The sequence below is a fragment of the Lactuca saligna genome, chromosome 7, assembly GCF_052625555.1.
Source record: "Lactuca saligna cultivar CGN05327 chromosome 7, ASM5262555v1, whole genome shotgun sequence".
NCBI classification, from domain to species: domain Eukaryota; kingdom Viridiplantae; phylum Streptophyta; class Magnoliopsida; order Asterales; family Asteraceae; genus Lactuca; species Lactuca saligna.
The window spans coordinates 123,217,367-123,236,837 of record NC_136423.1 but is presented as its reverse complement, the minus strand read 5'-3'; the positions used below and the strand labels follow the sequence as shown (position 1 = coordinate 123,236,837).

General features: G+C 32.0%; 3 protein-coding genes across 5 annotated transcripts; all 3 read right to left on the bottom strand.

Annotated features, from left to right (window-relative positions):
• Positions 1 to 5,071: 5,071 nt before the first annotated feature.
• Positions 5,072 to 7,589, bottom strand: PUR2 (Glycinamide ribonucleotide (GAR) synthetase). Its single transcript, XM_078964524.1, has 4 exons — positions 7,375 to 7,589; positions 6,267 to 6,881; positions 5,654 to 6,184; positions 5,072 to 5,571 (listed from the first exon to the last, which is right to left on the bottom strand). The coding sequence occupies exons 2-4, from the start codon at positions 6,858 to 6,860 to the stop codon at positions 5,158 to 5,160; spliced, it is 1,539 nt and encodes a 512-aa protein (XP_078820650.1). The 5' UTR covers positions 6,861 to 6,881; positions 7,375 to 7,589; the 3' UTR covers positions 5,072 to 5,157.
• Positions 7,590 to 8,468: 879 nt separating this feature from the next.
• On the bottom strand, positions 8,469 to 12,662 carry LOC145004775 (FAD/NAD(P)-binding oxidoreductase family protein). The gene is made up of 9 exons (XM_078963762.1): positions 12,360 to 12,662; positions 11,950 to 12,173; positions 11,681 to 11,791; positions 11,466 to 11,519; positions 10,966 to 11,253; positions 10,566 to 10,757; positions 10,331 to 10,489; positions 9,730 to 9,966; positions 8,469 to 8,969 (listed from the first exon to the last, which is right to left on the bottom strand). Exons 1-9 carry the CDS (start codon positions 12,544 to 12,546, stop codon positions 8,655 to 8,657), a joined length of 1,767 nt encoding a protein of 588 aa, XP_078819888.1. The 5' UTR covers positions 12,547 to 12,662; the 3' UTR covers positions 8,469 to 8,654.
• A 1,189-nt stretch (positions 12,663 to 13,851) lies between these two features.
• Positions 13,852 to 18,271, bottom strand: LOC145005345 (regulator of nonsense transcripts UPF3-like). 3 transcript variants are annotated; one of them, XM_078964422.1, is made up of 13 exons: positions 17,735 to 18,271; positions 16,865 to 16,971; positions 16,665 to 16,760; positions 16,462 to 16,560; positions 16,294 to 16,373; positions 16,105 to 16,224; positions 15,901 to 16,021; positions 15,748 to 15,821; positions 15,361 to 15,667; positions 15,157 to 15,228; positions 14,728 to 14,831; positions 14,596 to 14,647; positions 13,852 to 14,431 (listed from the first exon to the last, which is right to left on the bottom strand). In XM_078964422.1, the coding sequence occupies exons 1-12, from the start codon at positions 17,872 to 17,874 to the stop codon at positions 14,609 to 14,611; spliced, it is 1,359 nt and encodes a 452-aa protein (XP_078820548.1). In that variant the 5' UTR covers positions 17,875 to 18,271; the 3' UTR covers positions 13,852 to 14,431; positions 14,596 to 14,608. The 3 variants fall into 3 exon arrangements, with proteins under 3 accessions (XP_078820548.1, XP_078820547.1, XP_078820546.1); XM_078964421.1 differs by having other exon boundaries at positions 13,852 to 14,517; positions 14,728 to 14,843; positions 17,735 to 18,270; XM_078964420.1 differs by having other exon boundaries at positions 14,728 to 14,843; positions 17,735 to 18,269.
• Positions 18,272 to 19,471: the final 1,200 nt, after the last annotated feature.

The window sequence follows — 19,471 nt, the reverse complement described above, 5'->3', positions numbered from 1 at the left end:
GTTATGGGAAAAAAATAATATAATATTATCAATTTTTAGAAGGGTTATTTTCATAAAAAAAACCTTATATTTTGATTTTTTTTTTCTTTTTAGACCTATAATTTTTTTTCTTTTCTGAAAAAAAAACTAAATTTTTATCTGTTACTTGTTAGTTTAGACCCTAACAAGTCATCAACAGGTAAATTAGGTATTTTTGTTTTATAAAAAATCCTATATTTTGTAGTTTTTTTTCCATTTTAGATCTAAAATGGTTTTTTTAAATAAACTCAAGTTTAAAATTGGTTATAATCTTCAAGATCAAATAGATGAAGGTACTTCTTGACTACACGGAAAAAGAAAGTATACATATATACACTTAAAAATGTTTCTTTTGTCTAGAAGAATTGTAAAATTTTATTTTTGCCTAAAAGATATAATTAAACTTTATCTTGGATATATATTATATCATTAAACTTGATATTTTGTTTATAAAAAATGTTATTATTACCACTAATAAAAAATTCAATGTTAATTTGATATTTTGTGGTAACATGGATAATACATGGCTAGGAAGTATTTTTAGCATAATAACAAATTTTTTTATTTGTAGAAAAAAACGTACCATGTAATTTAACAAACTTTATACAAAATAAAAAAATTTAGCTTGTCTATTATACTTATTTTGTGAGTTTGGACATATTTCCCTTTCTCATTTTTCTATATTATTTTTTGGTCGAATATTTTAATCAATTTTTTTAGAATGGTTAACAAACGCACTGATTATCATACTCCAAAACTAAAGCCATAGGATATTTTGTAGCATTATCCCATTATTGACTAATATATTATAACTATATCAAATACATACATAAAAATATTAATCCTAAACATTCGTAATAGTTTTGTTTAGATATATCAGATTCAAGTTTAAGACGTTTTTAAAAAATGTTAACATCACATATAAATACATAAAACTATATTATGGTAATGAAACCATTTGAACATAAGTGGAAATTCCAAATAATAAAAATGATACCGCACACTTAAATATCCAAATATGATGGTTGACATCATTATTAATGGTTAGAATGTGGTGAATGAGCAAAAATGAAAAAACTATGAAATTTTTGTAGAAAAAAAAAAAAAATTGAATAGTTGGCCTACTACCTCATTTTATTAATCTATCTTATGTATACATGGTGTTTGTATATCACGGTTATTAAATCTTAAGTATAATCATAACAATTACAAAAATAAAATTTAGGATTTTATTTTAATTTAAAAAAGCTTGAAGGTGTTTGGTACTTAATTGGTTATTGAATTTATGATCTTAAAATTATATAAAATCTTTTTTGTACTGTTAGGAAATTTGACTTCACATGTCTATGTATTTAAGTCTTAGCTTTTGGTAATTGTTTTATGTAATTGGAATTGAAAAACTAATTAAACCAATACTATATAAAAAAAATAAAAAAAAAATTAAAAAAAAAAAAGCTTTTTGAGCTAGAAACTGTAAATTTTCCTAAATGTAGACAAAGCATTTTGTTATTATTATATTATACTCGTGAAAAAAAAAAGATTATACTATACAATTTCCTTGTATGTGTAATGGTTTTAAAAAAATATTTCATGCGTAAATCAATATAATACCAAAGATGCAAGAGTTAAATCGTTATCTATTATTTAAATTAAAAGAATATAATTATGTTTTTATGTCTTGACGAAATTAAGCTACATGAACTTGGTGTAATGAAGAAATAATTTTTACAATAATTTTTTTATTAATATATATGTGGACAAAGAATTTTTCAATCATAAATAAATATAGGCATAATAATTATGTTTTTTATAAGGCCTTTTATGAAATAAAAATACTTAATTTCCCTTTGGATGACTTGTTAGGTCTAAAATAACAAGTAAAATGTAAAAATTGAATCTTTTTTGAAAAAAAAAAAAAAGTTTTAAGTCTAAAAAAATAAAATATAAGGTCTTTTATGCAAATAACCTTTTTGGAAAGAATATAATTTGTGAAATGAATTCAAATATGAGATAATTGGAATTTGACACGTTTCGATAGGCTAAAAAGGTAAAAATGGAATTGAATTCCTTCTACTACCTATAGGCTATAGGAACTGTGAAATCCGTCAAATATGAAGGAATTCTGTTGTAATAAATTCCGTCTATAGGGAAGCAAACATGTGAATACGTGATGGAATGGAATCATCAATTTTAATTATGTCAAATGCCCACCGGAATTAACAAACCAGAAAAGTCGATGTTACACATATTAGTTTTGGTGAAGTCATAAATCTATTGCATTAGCGTTGTTGTAAACTTTTTTTTCAACCGTTTATATTTTTTTCGAAGAATATCAATAAGCATTTCCCAATTCAAGAATTATGACTAAAGAAACATGAAAAAATATATAATAATCAAAAGTAACTAAGATTAATCTATGATTACGTTTTTGCCCCTTCACGTGTTAACTAATCATTTGATCACATCCACAAGATTAATTAATATATATAGCATTCTCAATAGACTTATTTCTCACTTTGTATCCAACATGTAGATTCAAAACCTCATAAATTCAAAATATTGTTAATACTTTATGTTTTACCTTTCGTATATTTCTACTTGTAATGTGGCTAGATAAACAGGATAATCATGAACATGGTACAATATGGGGCCTTATATCACGAAATTGCCATTTTTTTTTAAAACGATCAGTAAATAATCATTTATTTTGCAAAGTGATATCTGCATATTCCATTTACTTTTGTAAATTATTTTTCTGACCATAACAAAAACATTATCCATAATTTTGCGTAATCGCCTTTTGGATTTATATTTATTTCAAATTGAAATATAATCCAAATCATGCTTAAATGTTTTGACATCACTTTTATAATTTATATTTTTCTGATTATTAAAGTCATTGGTTTCCAGATAAATTTATATCGAAAAATCACTCTTTGGCAAACTTGTTTATATTTTCCAGGAAAGTTACTCATATTTGTAGAAATGCGTGTTCATTTGCGAAATAATTAGCAAATGAAATGTTTTTCTTAGTAATGTCCATTCATAAAGAAATTCTACAAAGCAAAATAAATAAATAAATAAATAAATGTAAATACATAGTTATTTTATATTAGTCTCCCAAACAATGGTTAAAAATGGTTATTACTTATTTCGTCATATGACACTTCAGAGAACCCTAGATAGAATATTTCGAACAACACTTTATTCATGAAATAAGAAAAGTCACAAAGTAAAATTCAAAATAAAAAAAATAAAAAAAATAAAAAAATAAAAACCCTAAACCCGACCAAAGTCCAAACTGTTGGAAAAGCCCGTTTTAGGCCTGCTTCGTTTTCCATCATGGTGATCGGTAAGGCCGTAAAGGTGTGCATGATACGGTTTACGGTTAAACTGCAAAACACATCGCATGTGCAGTTTGAGATTTTTGAAAACCACACTACAAAATTTCTAAATTGTATTATGCGGTCCAGTGCAGATGTTTTGGGTGCGGTTATTGTGTGTTTTAGTATTATATACATTAGTATATAACTTCGTTAAATTATTGTTTATCCCTAATATTTAAAAAACAAATTATATATATATTAATTACCAAAGTTGGTATGTGATGACTTTTACTATTCATTTCAACTTTTCATTCGTAGCCGTTCGATTTCCTTTTGCTTCTCATTTCTTTCTTCTTTCTTTTTCTTAACCAACGATTGTACTCACTTCCTTTGTTTTTACTAATGTCAGATCAAAACCAACTAAGTCCATATCAAATTACAACTCTTACCGAATATAATATAAGCTCTAAAATAAACATTTTTCTAAAAATAACAAATTTACGCTTCTGGTAATAAAAAGATTCTTACATTTACATTTTCTTTACAACTCTTACAGAATATAATATAAGCTTTAAAATAAACATTTTCCTAAAAATAACAAATTTGCTTGTAATAAAAGAATCTTATATTTACATTTTCTACCCTAAAATAATTTTGATTAAACACAATTTATCCTTCGTAATTTTAAACTTAAATTATTGGTAATTTTAAGTTAAATTTTTTGGTTCCTTACATAATTGTTTTTATAGTTTTCATTTTTACTAATATTATTTTTTTATTTAAAGGTTAGTTAATACGTTTAAAATACATTTTTAAATTTTATTTTATATACCTCATCCATACATAATTGTTTGCTTTTAAACCTTATTTTATATTTTTATGATTCATTTTGAAAAGAAATTCTCCGCCACAATACGCAAAAATTTCTCTGAAAAACCTTATCCATGTTGAATTGCGTTTTTAACATACTAGGTTTCCGCAGCATCGCGCGGACGGTCCAAACCTAGTTATTTTTAATAGTAAAAAATAACAGCAAAAGTTGTCTAGGGATTTGTACCTGGGTTGGGTAAGGATGCGTAGAAGTATACGTGTCATGTGTGGGTGTGTTGGGTTTAGGGTTATGTAGGGTATCGGGTGGGTGTTCGATTGTGCATTTAGAAACTTTTTGAATTGAACAAACTAGATAATTATCAGTTTTTCAAAAAAAAAATTAGCTTTAGAAAAAAAAAAAAAAAATCGTTTTTTGCAAATTATTTAGAAAAGTTGTTGAACTAAATGTTTTTCAAAATTTTTATTTTTCTTGTAAAAGTTTCTGGAAACAAATCATTTTCCATAACTAAACACACCACCAACATTTTAGAAAAATGTTTCTCAGATATCAAAAGGGGTGAAAACTGGTCTTGAGGTTGCACCTCCAAAATTTTGTATAAACAAACTTAAGAAATATAACGGATGGAAACAACAATTTTATACAAAATTTTGTATCAAAATCAGTTTTTTGCAAGCGTATATATTTTTTAGCTTGTTCCAAAATCCAGACAATATTTCAGGGAGGAGTGCTAGAAATGGGATACGATCCATTTCCAACTTATCTGTATTTTTCTGTTTGGTTTGTAATCTTGTTGAAGAGATTGAATAATACATACATACATACATACCACAAAATTCAAAATAATATATATTTCAAATTTAATAATAAATTAACCTTCTACTTGTGCAACTTCACCAACGAGAAAAACCATAGGAATTAAATTCAAAAGGTTTCAGGAAGCAATGTTGAAGCAAATCATCCATAAAAAATACTTCCAAAAACTTATTTTGAGGAAAGTTGTTTCAAAGGAAGTGCTCTCCACCCAATATCTTTCCTATAAAACCCTCCTTCCCATTTAATCTCTTCAACAGCCCGATAAGCTCTCTCTCTTGCCTCTTCAAGATCTTTCCCTTTCGCAGTCACACCCAAAACCCTGCCACCTGTTGCCACGTAATCCCCCTCCGCATCGACACCTGTCCCCGCATGAAATATCTTAACCCCAGGCGCCGCCACCTCAGCATCTTCAAGATTCCGAATCTTGGTTCCCTTCACATAGCTTCCAGGGTATCCATTGCTAGCCATCACCACCACCATGGCTGACCCGTGGGCCCACTCCAAACTCACCGAGTTTAGTTCCCCTTTACACGCTGCCAGCAAAACTTGCGCTAAATCCGACTCCAAACGAACCATCAACACCTGCCAACATGTAAACAAAAAAAAAATTATATTCAAGATACAGTCTGAGGGTAATATCAAACAGTCTGAATCTGAATCTGACCTGGCATTCAGGATCTCCAAATCGGACATTATACTCGATCAATTTCGGTAATCCGGATTTTTTTTCGATCATGAGTCCAGCATAAAGAACCCCAACAAACTTACACCCTTCTTTTGACATCCCTTTAACAGTAGGAAGAATGATGGACTCCATAACCAAAGATTGGAGTTCTTGAGTCAAAACAGGAGCAGGACAATACGCGCCCATACCACCCGTGTTTGGACCCGTATCCGCGTCACCGACCCGTTTATGATCTTGGGCGGATTCTAAAGGTAAGGCGTTCTCACCATCAACAATGGCAAAAAAAGAGGCTTCTTCACCTTCTAGAAACTCTTCCACAATTATGGAAGAACCAGCTTCCCCAAATGAGCCTGAAACAAGAATGGAGTCCACTGCTTCAAATGCTTCGTGTAGTGTCATGGCTACAATCACTCCTTTTCCTGCTGCTAACCCATCTGCTTTCACTACAATTGGAGCTCCTTGTTGTTTTATGTATGTTTTTGCAGCTAATGGGTCCTTAAATGTTGCATACTGCAATATCATCATCAATAAACAATGATTAGAAAATAAAGTTTAAGAAAATATCTTTTGTAGAAACTGAAAAAGTAGAAACCTTGGCAGTGGGAATTCCGTATTTATCACATAAAGTCTTCATGAAATTCTTGGAGCCTTCCAAAGCAGCGGCTTCTGATGAAGGGCCAAAAGCGTGGATGCCAGCTTTAAGAAGGTCATTGGTAAGACCTGCGACTAAAGGAGCTTCGGGACCCACAACCACAAGTCCAACACCCCATTTTCTACAAAAAGCTATTACAGCTTCACTATCGAAGATATCAAGATCTTCAATACACGTGGCATCCCCTGAGTTTGAAATGCCAGCGTTTCCAGGAGCACAGAAGACAGCATCGCAGGATTGAGAGCGTTTCAAGGCGTAACAAAGTGAGTGTTCTCTTCCTCCACCACCAATCACTAATACAGTGACTCTTTCTTGTAGATGATCTGAGGAAATGCTGTTGAAAATGGTGGTGTAGGATTTGAAGCGGTTTAAACGGTGGGAATTTTTTTGGGGATTAAAAGTTATTGATGATTTCAAATTGTTGGTTTGTAGGAAGAAGAGTTGGGAAATTTTGTTTGGAAACTGTCTTTGATTTGATACAGGAAGATGACCTAACTTCATTGAAGCTCCGAGATTATGTGAAATGCAGGCCATTTTTAGTGTTGCAAGGAGAATCTGTAGCAAAAAAAATGAAAAATATTAGTGTCAAACATAAAAGGACAGATTCTGTTACTATTTCTTTACCAAAATAGGGAATAAACTTACTCCAGACGTTATTTATACGTAGAGGCCTTTGTTCATTCAGCACTTAACCAGAAAATAAAAAGGAATCTTTTAATTTTTCGTTTGAGAGGTAGTAAGTTTGCAATCAGAATTCAGATTAGTGTTTTTTGTATGTAATATGAAATAAAACTGAAACAGTTTTACAGCAAAATGTGTTACAGACATAACTTATAAAGCAAAAACTTGGATCTTTTTGAGGATGTAAACATGTTTAACAGCAAACACATGGTATGAACTAACAAGCACTCGACTATAGCAATTAAAAACACATGGTAGCATTTTGCCACACGATAAACTTATAAATTTTCATTTGGGCAAATCATCGAACACTTGGCATGCAATACGAAACAATTATAACTTTAAAACAAAGAGAGATTTTGTTTACCTTATTAGCAGCAAAGTTCTTCAATGGAATTGAAATTGTGTTGCATTCGAAGAGGAAGCGCTTGTAGTATAGACGAAATCTTGATCCTCGAGAGAACGCACAGTTATATATATCTATCTATGGGCCAGCCCACCGGAGAGAGATGATACCATGTCCTGACTCGTATTCGCATTCACCGAGGTTATGGTAAAGATTGTACGTTGTGCTTATATGTTAGTATTTTAGCAGTAGATTCGATTTTGAAGGCTTAGGGGAAGACAAACGTTTGCAAAGTACTCCTTTTAGTTTCTATATTGTCACTACGCATTTCTAAAGTTTTAATATTTACAATTTCAGTCCTTTATATTAATAATATTGTAATATCATCATATTTTATCTTTCAAAATAATGCTTTTAGGTGTAATTCCAACAAATATTATTTTGCAAGTGTAATTTTTTTTAGTAAACATATAATAAATGCTTTAAAATATGTTATATATGGTTTTATTTTTTGGGTATTCAACTATAATGGTTTTTTTGTATAAGATATCGCATGTTAAACATCATATTTTGTGTTAGTATTTATTTTAGAAAATATTATTTTTAAATCAATGATTAATGACTTATGTAATAAAACTATGATTAGTAAAAATATCATAATAGCGAAAGCCAAATCATATTTTAGATAAATAAATCTTTTCTTTATCATAACTTATAACATTTATCTTGTTAATTTTGAAAGTACTTACTAGAAATGTTTCACAAAATTCAAACACGATACTTACAAAATAGAAGTAAAAACAAGGGGGAAAACGTAAAATCAATTTGGATATTTTGTGGTTTAACCAGTCAGTAAAACTCAAGTTCGGCAATTTTTGTAAACTTTAGATACTTATATTAACAAAATTAACTAACAAAACTAAAATATAATGGCCACAAAATTATAAAAATGTATGCGCATATCTTGCCCTAAAAGCCACATGTTTTGGCTATTATTTTTCTGGGATACCGTTTATGTTTAAGATGTCTTATATTTCATGTAATATATAGTTGATAAAACTGTATTTATTTTTCTGGTATTAATGCATTCACATAACACCACACCAAACGAAGGATAAAATTCAATAGTAACAGTATTTTATTCTATACAGAATTTGATATACATTTTGTTTGCTATAAATGTCAAACTCAATACATGACACGGAATGGAATTTCAAATTCCAATTCCACCATGGAATGGAATCTCCAATTCCAATTCCATTCAAGAAGAATCCCAAGTGAGATAACTCGCCTTAGTCCTACTATATCCCTACAGCATCAAGAAGTTGGGAGTGTTGAGAAACAGAAACTAGTGAATTAGCAACAATGGCACCACTAGCAGCAACAGCAGGGACTCCGATTCCAGGGAATGTGGAATCCCCACAGCAATAAAGCTGCGGAATCGGAGTCGGGTGTCCAGGGAAAGAGTCTTTCCCAGCTTCTATTGCTGGCCCATATGTTCCTCTGTTCCTTCTAAGAAATCTTTGGTGTGTTAATGGAGTTCCAACTAACTTCACCTCACATTTATCCCTACTAAATCCTGGACCAAGTGACCGCTCCACAGCTTTCCACAATACCTGCCATCAAAATTCCAATATTGCCCTTTTAATATATTTCACTTAAACCTCAATAATATTGTTAAATGTCTTTGGAATGGATGAAATATCTACCAAAGGAATTGTAATCTGTCACGCATTTGGTAGGCAGGAAATGGGATGGAATTCGATTACATTTATTTGCTTGGTTTATATCGGGGTATTTTGGTCTTTTAACGGATAAGAGAAGGAATGAAATATTATTTCTTTCGATCCACACCTAGGAATGATGAAATCCATCAAACATGGAGTTCAAAGGAATCTGAAGAAATTGAATTCCGTCCATCTGGCACACCAAACACAACATGGAATGGAATCTCGAATTCCACTTCTAGAGGATTCGGTATACCAAAAACACACCCTAAGGGGAGTGTTTGGTTTGCAGATTCCAACGGAATCTGACGGAATTGAAATTCGCGATTCCATTCCATGGTGTGTTTGGTTGCCAAATGGACAGAATTCCATTTCTTCAGATTCCTTTGAGTTTCACGTTTGATGGATTTTACCATTTCTAGTGGCTCATGAAAGAAACTCCATTCCATTCTTCCTTCTTTATTAAAAAACCAAAATACCCTCACGACACATATTGAAATAGTGAAAAATTACTAGATTATTCAATTTTTATTATTGAATTCATTCCATATCCTACCAACCAAACACGTGACAAATTCCAATTCCTTAGACAAATTCCATTCATCCGCTTATCATTTTATGATAATAGAGTCGGAATCATTGATTCCACCTCGGATCGCTCGGCTTTAAGTTGCTTGTATTCATTGCTTCTACGGTCAAGACCTTCCCAAAGTTGAAATGGTTCGGTCCCCGGGGTGTAGGCATGTAAAACATGCTTTCCTTGAGGGGCTAAATCCGGACTAAGTACACTTGGCACAGATATCAACACCACATTTTGATCCGCATCAACTCCACTATTCCAATCATTCACAACAATATGATGAATTCCTAAATCTTCCCGTATTCCCTAATAATTATGTAAATAAACACTTTTAGATATAAAAAAAAAAAAACGGACTAAATGAAAGAAATAGCAATGTACTTTCTTATACTTGTGTACATTGTACTTTCATTCTATTTCTTCTTAAGGTATTACACTTTGACAAATATACCCAATTACATCATTGGAACTCTGACTTTTTCTTATTAGGACATTATACTTTGAAAAATCTAAAACTTGTATTGATGTTGCTATAATTGGATAGAATTTTCAAAGTAGAATGTCATAATAGGAAGAAATGCAAGCATGTGTGAAAGTGCATTGCTATTTCTTGCATATAATCCTATAAAGAATTAAACATAAACTGGAATTTCCCATGTTAACTGCTCACCTCTGCATCAAATCCCAAATGAAGATGCATAAACGACTCACATTGCTTTGTATTTTGAATCCTTTCTTCATATGATTTTGGAACTGCTTCTTTAGGTAATAACTTTATGGTGTCCCACATGGATGCATTGCTTACAACAGCCTTCTTTGCACGCACAAACTATAAAAAAAAAAATTGTAAAAATAATTTATTATAAGTAAACCATATGGATAAAGTATGAGTCCCTTTGACTCACTTGACCACTTCTTAGCTTGACACCTATAGCTCGACCATTTTCAATGACTATATTCTCCACATGGCTTCTTAGAGAGATTCTTCCACCAAATTTCTGTAATCCTCTAACAAGAGCCTCAACAAGTGCTCCAGTTCCACCAACAGGGTATTCTAAACTACAACCTGGTTTATACCATTCTGCAAACATGTAAATCTGCAAATATGTGGATATATATATACAGGCAAAAGATTAGACATTTAGAGAACTATAAAATATGAAGGAATAGAATGGATTCTGTTTGGTTGGAATGGAATGGATGAGGACATGTGGTAATGGAATAGCCCATTCCATTCCTCCCTCAATTCCATCATACCAAAAACTACCTTAAAGAAACTTTTTAATGTATGATATGATTATGTACCATTTCTGCTGAAAGAACACCATCGGATTTCACTCCAGCAAGCAAGAAAGACAAAAGATCCACCCAATTTCTAATGAAAGGATCTTTGAGTCCCAATGAATCAACTATTTCCGAAAAAGGGCGTAAAAGCTTTGTGGCACCAAGAACACCTTGAGGTCCCATTTTTGCAAATGATTTTAAGAGTGGATATGCATATCTAACTCCAGCAGTAGAAACAACTCCCAAATCACCTCGAATAGATAGAGGTGGCAAAGCCATGGCAGCTGCAGATAATGGAAGTATTGCATCCTGTTTAAAAGGAAGTATTACCTTTCCATTTTTGGTTATTTTTGTGATTAGCCCTTTCTAAACACTCAGAAAAAGTATAATGGTTTAATCACTACAAAAAGTATCTAAGAGGGTAAATTGATAAAAGAGTGAAAGTACTAACTCTTGGGAGATAGAAGAACTGCATTCAATTTCAAAGAATGTATAAAGAAAAGAAAGTGAATGTCACTCACAAGAAGCTTTCTCCATTCCAAAACAGCATTTGGACCAGCATATGTCTCTAAGTCCTGAAATGGATTCCAAAAAAGAATTTTCTTGAATAAGAACATGTTTCCCATTATTCATACTACACTTGAGTAACATAATTGTAAACATACTAAAGTTAGTTTTGGATTATCTGAAGTCTTTTTGTTGTGTGAAAATTACAGTGCTACAAATACTAGCTTACCTTGAAAAATTCTGTAGGACCAATGCGCGATAGAAATTCTCCTTCGGGTACATAAACCATCCATGAGTCATATTTGACACAGGGAATGGACTCTCCTAAAGCATCCAAAACCTGTAAAACGATCAACAGCTTTAAAAAAAACAAACATAGCTACAAATACATAGCATATCATGATTCATGAGTAGTATCATTTGTTGCATAAGGAAGATTTGTGCATGTTTTGTGGTTTTGGAGAATGGAATGAAGAGTATGAAAGATATAACAAATACTTGTGCAAGAGGATTCGCCTGGAGGCCTCTAGATTGAAATCCGGAAAACAGAGAAGGCCCGGAATCGAATTTGTAATCTTTGATTTCAAACGAATGTGCAGCGCCACCTGGTAGATCATGGCTTTCGAGAACTATAACATCTTTCCCGTATCTAGCTAGAAGTCCTGCACAGCATAGTCCACCAAGACCACTCCCTATAACAACAACATCTGCTTCTGGCTTCCCTGCATAGATCATAATCATATCATATGATTGTTTTTACATCTGTTGCATACCAGTAGCTATGGCGGAAGGTAAATTACTCAATTTGGTAAAACGACTCGTTAAAATTAAGGATTCATGTACTGTTACGAACAGAAAGATTGCCCCCAAATAGAAATTAGAAATGTAGAATGTTAATTCAGTCGGACCTGGGAAGGGTTTCGGTTGTGTAATTGTAGAAGAGGAGGAAGATGAAGCTGCCTCATCAGTAACATTGGAAGATGTTCGCGCGAAAATGGTGGAACTACGGTGTTTGGTGTTGTATACGAATTTGGGTTTGTTGAAAGGAGATGGTTTGTTGTAGATGGTTCCTAAAGTAGCTGTCAAAGCCGCCATTAACAGGAAGAAAAGATTAGCACAGAGATGAAGATGAAAAGGGTCTTGGAGATTATTGAATTGATGAAGCTCATTTTCAATCCACTGTGGGTGATTTTTTGTAGTATGAAAAAGGACACGAAGCACTCACTACAGTCTACACCTGTAGCCACTCAACTTTCAAGTTCCACTGAGGTTAACCTTTTGCGCGAAAAAAAAAAAAAAAAACCTTATTTACTGTGTGTTAGTTTATAATTTATTAACTTACAAGCTAATAAGTATAAGTGTGAAGTACATATGAAAAAATAATTTATTAGAATTTTTACACCGAAATAAACTAATTTTTATGAAAACAGTTTTTTATTTATAGCGGTATGAACCTCTAATAAACTATAAGTTGTTTTAAGCGATGTTTTGAAAACCGGACCGGACCGGACCGGCCGGTTCGACCGGTTCAACCGGGAACCGGTCCCGGATCCGGTTCTTAAATGCCAAAAAACCGGTATTCATTTGAACCGGTGAAAACTAGTAAAAACCGGTTGAACCGGCAAAACCGGTCAAAACCGGAAATTTTAAAAAAAAAAAAAAAAAAATTATTTTTTGTATTTTTTATATAATTAAATATAATTATGACATCATCCGGTTTTCCCGGTTTTTGAGACCGGTCTGACCGGTTGGACCATCTGAACCATCGAACCGGTAAGACGACCGGTTCGATCTCCGGCCCGGTTTTCAAAACATTGGTTTTAAGAAGCTTAATCAAATACCCCTTAAATTGAAAAGTGTTTTAACTTTAGAAAAACAAAAAATAAAGTTTTTCATACATTTATTTATGTATCCTACTTTTTATAAGTATTAATAAAGCTAACAAACTTATAAGCAAATTAAAAGCATTTTTATCTATGGGATGTCACTATCCGCTGTTCAAAAAAAATAAGAAGTATTAATAAAGCTAACAAACTTATACGCAAATTAAAAACGTTTTGAGACGACACATAGTAATTTTTTTTTTTTTTTTGCTTTTACAAACTTATTTCATCCAATAAACTCATATTATGGATGCTCTAAATGTTGCATTAAACTCGTATATATCACAAACATAAAATATATTGCAAAAAAATTACTTATTTCACACGTGTTGAAGTTGTGGATGATGAAGAAACCATTAGTCTTTATTATTACCAATACACCACATCTGACCAATTTAATAGAATTATAGCATAAGCAAAAGTACTACACATGATCTAATAAAGAAACATAAATGTGAGTCGTGACACAACACAAATCCATTTAGATTACCAAATCATAATTTTTATCAAATAAAGATAAAACACAACACAAACATCATTTCCTTTGATGAAACAAAACCAAACCACAAAGGCTTGTTGGCATCATGGCCTAATCACAAACCAGAGTTACAGGAACACCATAATAAAATCATGCTCATAGTCATATCTCCCCATCATCATCTCTCTATTTGCAAAACATAACATAACATAACATAACACACCCACCATTTTGAGGTAGTTAGTATTTACAAACAATCAGCCTTCAATTTCATTTCACCTATTTTATATTAAAGGTAAACCACCCAACCCAACCCAACATCTCTTATATTTTAGGATAATCATCACTCACTCGCCTTTTTTTTTTGTTTAACAAAAAAACACATCCTGTTCCGCTTTCCTTTTTCCATTTTCCTTTTTCATGTTTCCGTTTGTAACTTGTAATTAGGGGGGGTAGAATCGTAACCTCACCCGTTCACAGGGTCCCACAGAAAAAAGCCTTCTTTGCTTAACCATCTTTTTTTGCTTCCTAGCAAAAAAACAAAACTTTCTTGGATGCAATCAATCACGTTTATGCTCCCAACTCCCAATACTGTAAAAAATCCAATCTCTGAACTCAACTGCAATAAATAAAAACTGGGTTGGAGTAGTTGACAACATAAGGGCAAAATGGTCCTTTCCATAAGCTTAACAGCATTTTTTGGACCTAAGTTAAGACTACCAAAGTCAAACATTGCATTTGCATCAAATGTTATAATAGATAAATAATGAGAGAAAATGTTACCTTACTAACAAGACTAAGAACCAGAGCTTGACTTCTGAACCCAGACCTGTTTCTGTATATTCACATCACATATTAATGTTAATGTTAATATTAGTATTAATATTAATAAATTAATAGAAATTAATTTTATACCTCATGAGAACCATAGCCACTAGAAACTCCTTTTTTCGAACCATCTGCATCCTTAGTGTTGTTATATGATGATGGCCCACGCCTTCCACCATGTTTATGGGAGCCTGCATATTTATCTACATAAAGTAATTTCTTTTTCATTTTCCTTGTCATAATTCATAAACCAAAATTAATTAATTAAGGTCATATATATATATATATATATATATATATATATATATATAAAGGAATGGAATGAGCTATAAGCCATTACAATCCATGATCATGAATGGTTTGAATATAGAAATAGAATTATCTAGACATTATAACTAACCAAAACAAAAAGATTAAACATAGTAAAAACTCATCAAACCCCAAATATGTTATCATTACAAATATTTTTTTTTGGGAAAAAAAAAAAAAAAACAGTTTCAATAATAAAAAACTAACCATTATCAGGTGAGAAATGACCACCTCGTCCACTTCCACCCCTCATGTCATACTTTCCCTCTCCATGAGTTCCTATCAAACCATGTCTATTTTCAGCACAATTATATGGTAAAAGCCAAAAAATATATATAAATAAAATAACATTAGGAGTCTTTTTGGTTGGATGGAATGGAATGAAGCATTCCATTCCGAATTCCATGATACCTTCTGAAGAATCTGGTTTGGATTGAGAAAGTGAAGATGAAAGAGAGTCATCATCAGAATGCCTAAGTGGGGTCCACACACCACGATCAGGTCTATCCTTGTTCCTAGTACCACGTTTCTCCATGTCATCTTGCAAACCATTATAAGGTGGAGGAGGTCTAGGGGGTTTTCTGTCAATTTCCCTATTTAAATTTTGTTGTGAATCTTTGTTAATAAGTATGCTTCTAATCACCCTTCCACTACCCTCCCTTTGTTTTGGAGCACCACAACCATGGGATATTTTCACAGATGACACACCACTGCTTATCTGAAAATGCTAATTATTAGTTAACCACTTATTACTATTCTTTCTTTTTATTAAATTAATGAAAAAAATTCAAAACTTACAAGGGGTATTTCCTTTTCTTTCCCCTTCAGCAACAGAATTTTCTTTTTCCCAATATCAGGAGTTCCAGCAGAACCTTCACAAATTTATAAATATGCTAACAAATTAATTTTGGAAGAAAAAAAAAAAAGAGTGATGAGTAATAATATATATACCCCGTCCTTCCTCCAGTACAACACTTCCAGAAACAGGCTGTTGATCATTAGGTTTATGGACCTGAACATATGTTGACTTTTCTTTACCACTTCTACCCTTCCCAGTATCCCTTGGGACATACTGTTTTAATAACAAAAAGACATTAATACCCATTGAAAGTTGTTAGCTTTGTAATCTTTATTATGTAAAAAAGATTCAGATACCATGGTGGTTGAAGTCCTTCTTCTTTCAGAGCCACGTTTTAATGCAGGAGAATTTGAAGTTGAAGATGATGATGATGCACCACTAGGCCTTCTCATTAACTTCCCATTAGGCAATGACCTCTGAAATTATTAATAAAAAGTTGAGAATATATATTTTATTCTGAAGGGGTATAAGTGTAAATATCCTACCCGAGATCCACCCTTGGCTGCTCTTTTCTGGCGAATAAAATCCATTAAAGGAGTAACTATAGGAGCCTCCTTCGCATTACCTTAAAAATCAGAGTTTAAAGAAAAAAATTAACTCAATTCCATGTTAATTTACATCTTATTATTATTATTAACAGATTTAATACTAACCAGCTCGTTCGGCTTCCTTTCTTTCCAATTGTATCTCTGCACTAGGAAGATTCTCCACAGGCTTTGAAATTAACTCGAGGAATTCAAGATATTCAGGATCTATATGTTCATTAAAAAGTTAATTATAAAAACAAAATAGATGAGATAATGAATTATATGGAAAGGGTTAAAGGGTAAGTGGATAATCATCTTAATAATAATACCTTTGTCTATGGTGCCTTCACGTCCATCTTTCTTAGACCATTGTTTTGGAACGCGTTGTGAGGGTGCATATTCAACAATAGTTTTGAATTGGGTGCCTGAAAATGGAAAAAAGAAAAAAAAAATCCCTAATTTTCGATTTGGGAATCCAATTTGAAACCCTAGAATTGCGTATATGTAGATTTTCAATTTTCAGTATTACCCTTTTCATTAACAAACACGTGTCCATCAAAGAACTCTGCAAACTCAATGACATCATCTGGATGCTTAAAGTCAATGTAGGCTCTGGAATAGGATTGACACTTCAGACTGAAAACACGTTCAATGGAAATTGTTAAAACAACTACAAGTCTACAAGTGTGTCAAAAAAAGGGGGCGATTTGATTTTCAATACATGTAAGCAACAAATTTACCATTTTTTCTACATTTAGATAAGAGTCTCTAAACATCAGTTCCAATCAAGTTGCATAAACAATTATGATAAGTTTGATGACAAGTGAAATCACTTTAAGATCTAAGGATCCATTTTTAACTATGTCTTTACTGAGACACCTATTTCATAGTTAAGTGCTATGAATCCATTTTTCACCACCAGTCAAATGCCCAAATAGTAGCAAATAATAAACAGGAAGCAAAACACATATAAAAAAACAGAATGATGAGTTCTTTCTTCACAAACTAACAAGCCACCTTGCTTAATGTTTTGTCAACTGTGCTTAATACTCCATCTACCATTCTTTCTAACTATTGTGTAGCATGTATCTAGCTCTCTACATAAGCTTCTTTGGATTCCTTCTGACAGCTACAAAACGTTGTTTTACTTCAAATCTAATCTCAGCTAAAAACCAAAATACTCTGAAACCTCCAAGGTTTATAAAGGCGTGAAAGGCAAGCAATTCGAACAAAAAGAATCTACATGGTCCAAAAACCAAACTCTAAACGCCTAGAACTTACTTTTTTCTTTCAAAATCTATCAGTAAATTATAACCCAAACCCTAAAATCACTTAAAAATTAACTTCAAGGTAGTAGCACTAAGCTGAAGCTCAAAGAAAAAGCACGTAAAACCCTAACCTGTTCTTCCCGGAACGGAAACAAAACCAGTTGTAACGACCGGAAAAACGGGCATCAATTTGCTCCATGAGCGCTGACTGAGAAATGTTGTGTGGCAAGTGCCGAAGCACAACCTTCGTTCGATCCAACGAACCCTTCATTCGCGCTTAGAACTTTTTTTCCACAAATAGAAAAGACAAACACTATAAAAAATATATTTTACCGGTGAGCTTGGAACCCCAGAAAAATGTTATTCGTCGAATATTTCTTGAATTACATCTTCCCCGAGGCTTCGATCGAGATTGTTTTGTGCCCTAATTTTTCAATTTTTAGCCGAAACAAAGAGCCATGGAGGGCATGCAAATAAACACCAGGAAAGAGAAAGTCAGAAAGCAGAGAGGGATTGAAGGAAATACAGGTTTTGGGTGTGGATTGTGAATATGGAGATGAAGTCTGTATGAGTGTTTCGTATGGTTTTGGGGTGCATATTGAATATTGATTGTATTTGCAGAAACGAAAATTCCCAAATACGACTTGAAACCTTTTAATAGGTTTTGTTTGGGTGTTCAAGATTGGGGGGTTAATCACATAAAAACAAGGTTAGACAAAGACAGCCAATGTATTTCGTTTTCCTTTTTTTGTGTTAATAAGATATTATATTTGGAAATTTTAACAACTATAACAATTGATACCTTGTTGATTTGTAACGTTTTTATATATTTTTCATTATTTATTTATATGTTATTATAACCATGAAATATCTTGCTAATGTGGTAAATTTTGATTTAAAGATCTTTGTTATATAAAACATTTTGAGATTTCACTTTTCTTATAAAAGATTTTTTTTTCCTTTTAGAGTTTTGTTTCCTTAAACCGATTATGTCAAAAAAAATTCAAGAATGTGATGATACAACAAAAATTTAACGATAATGATGTTTCTTGCTTAAGAAGAAGGTACGAGGATGTAAGAAGTGGACAGTTTTGAAAATAATGATTTCAAAACAATTATGTAATCATATATAACGGAAGCAACTTAGTCATAGATTTGTTAGAATAAAAAAAAAATCAACAATAAACAATGATAAGAGGTTTAAAAATTATCACATTAGTTGTTGGTGTTTATTAATGTTGGAAATTGCAAATAATAAGTAATCTCTACAAATGTTAATCGAACATACGAACAATAGTTATTAGACACGACATATCAAAACTAGTCTCTCTTGTATTTTCATTGGTTTTGAGGTCGATAGGAGAGAGAGCAAGTGTTGGAATCTTTCACGTGTAAAGAAATGATCAAACAGGATTTTGACTATTTAATATTTTTGTATAACTATAACATAAACAACTCTCTTAAATATTTATACGGTGGATTTGTCAAGCCTTTTACTTACCTTCCGAATAAAAACTAAAACTCGCAGTTAATTCATTTGGAAAAAATGATATCAAATCTTTAACATTTATGTATTTTCCATGGTTTTATCCTAACATCAAAAATTTTACTGTTAAAACCCAAAACTTGGCCTTTTTTTTCAAATATGACATTTTTCATGTTACATCTTTTATACAATTAAAGCTTAAAACTTTTTATAGTGGTTTGGTTCTAACTAAACGTTTAATCCATTTTGATGGGAAAATCGTTGATGGCTCATCCATTTAAAACTACGAAGTCATTGAAGCTATACTCAAAACTATATGTATAGTTGATGGTTCATCCATTTAAAACTACGAAGTCATTGAAGCTATACTCAAAACTATATG

What these genes read in the sequence shown, in the direction of transcription:
- PUR2 (XM_078964524.1), bottom strand. Translation starts at nt 6,860, where the DNA reads ATGGCCTGCATTTCACATAATCTCGGAGCTTCAATGAAGTTAGGTCAT. An exon ending in ACGGAATTCCCACTGCCAAG is followed by an intron (nt 6,185 to 6,266) that starts GTTTCTACTTTT and finishes ATGATATTGCAG; the next exon opens with TATGCAACATTTAAGGACCC. An exon ending in TTGGAGATCCTGAATGCCAG is followed by an intron (nt 5,572 to 5,653) that starts GTCAGATTCAGA and finishes ACATGTTGGCAG; the next exon opens with GTGTTGATGGTTCGTTTGGA.
- LOC145005345 (XM_078964421.1), bottom strand. Translation starts at nt 17,874, where the DNA reads ATGAAGGGTTCGTTGGATCGAACGAAGGTTGTGCTTCGGCACTTGCCA. An exon ending in TGTACTGGAGGAAGGACGGG is followed by an intron (nt 15,822 to 15,900) that starts GTATATATATTA and finishes AAATTTGTGAAG; the next exon opens with GTTCTGCTGGAACTCCTGAT. An exon ending in CAAACCAGATTCTTCAGAAG is followed by an intron (nt 15,229 to 15,360) that starts GTATCATGGAAT and finishes ATGGTTTGATAG; the next exon opens with GAACTCATGGAGAGGGAAAG.
- LOC145004775 (XM_078963762.1), bottom strand. Translation starts at nt 12,546, where the DNA reads ATGGCGGCTTTGACAGCTACTTTAGGAACCATCTACAACAAACCATCT. An exon ending in ACAACCGAAACCCTTCCCAG is followed by an intron (nt 12,174 to 12,359) that starts GTCCGACTGAAT and finishes TGATCTATGCAG; the next exon opens with GGAAGCCAGAAGCAGATGTT. An exon ending in AGGCGAATCCTCTTGCACAA is followed by an intron (nt 11,792 to 11,949) that starts GTATTTGTTATA and finishes ATCGTTTTACAG; the next exon opens with GTTTTGGATGCTTTAGGAGA.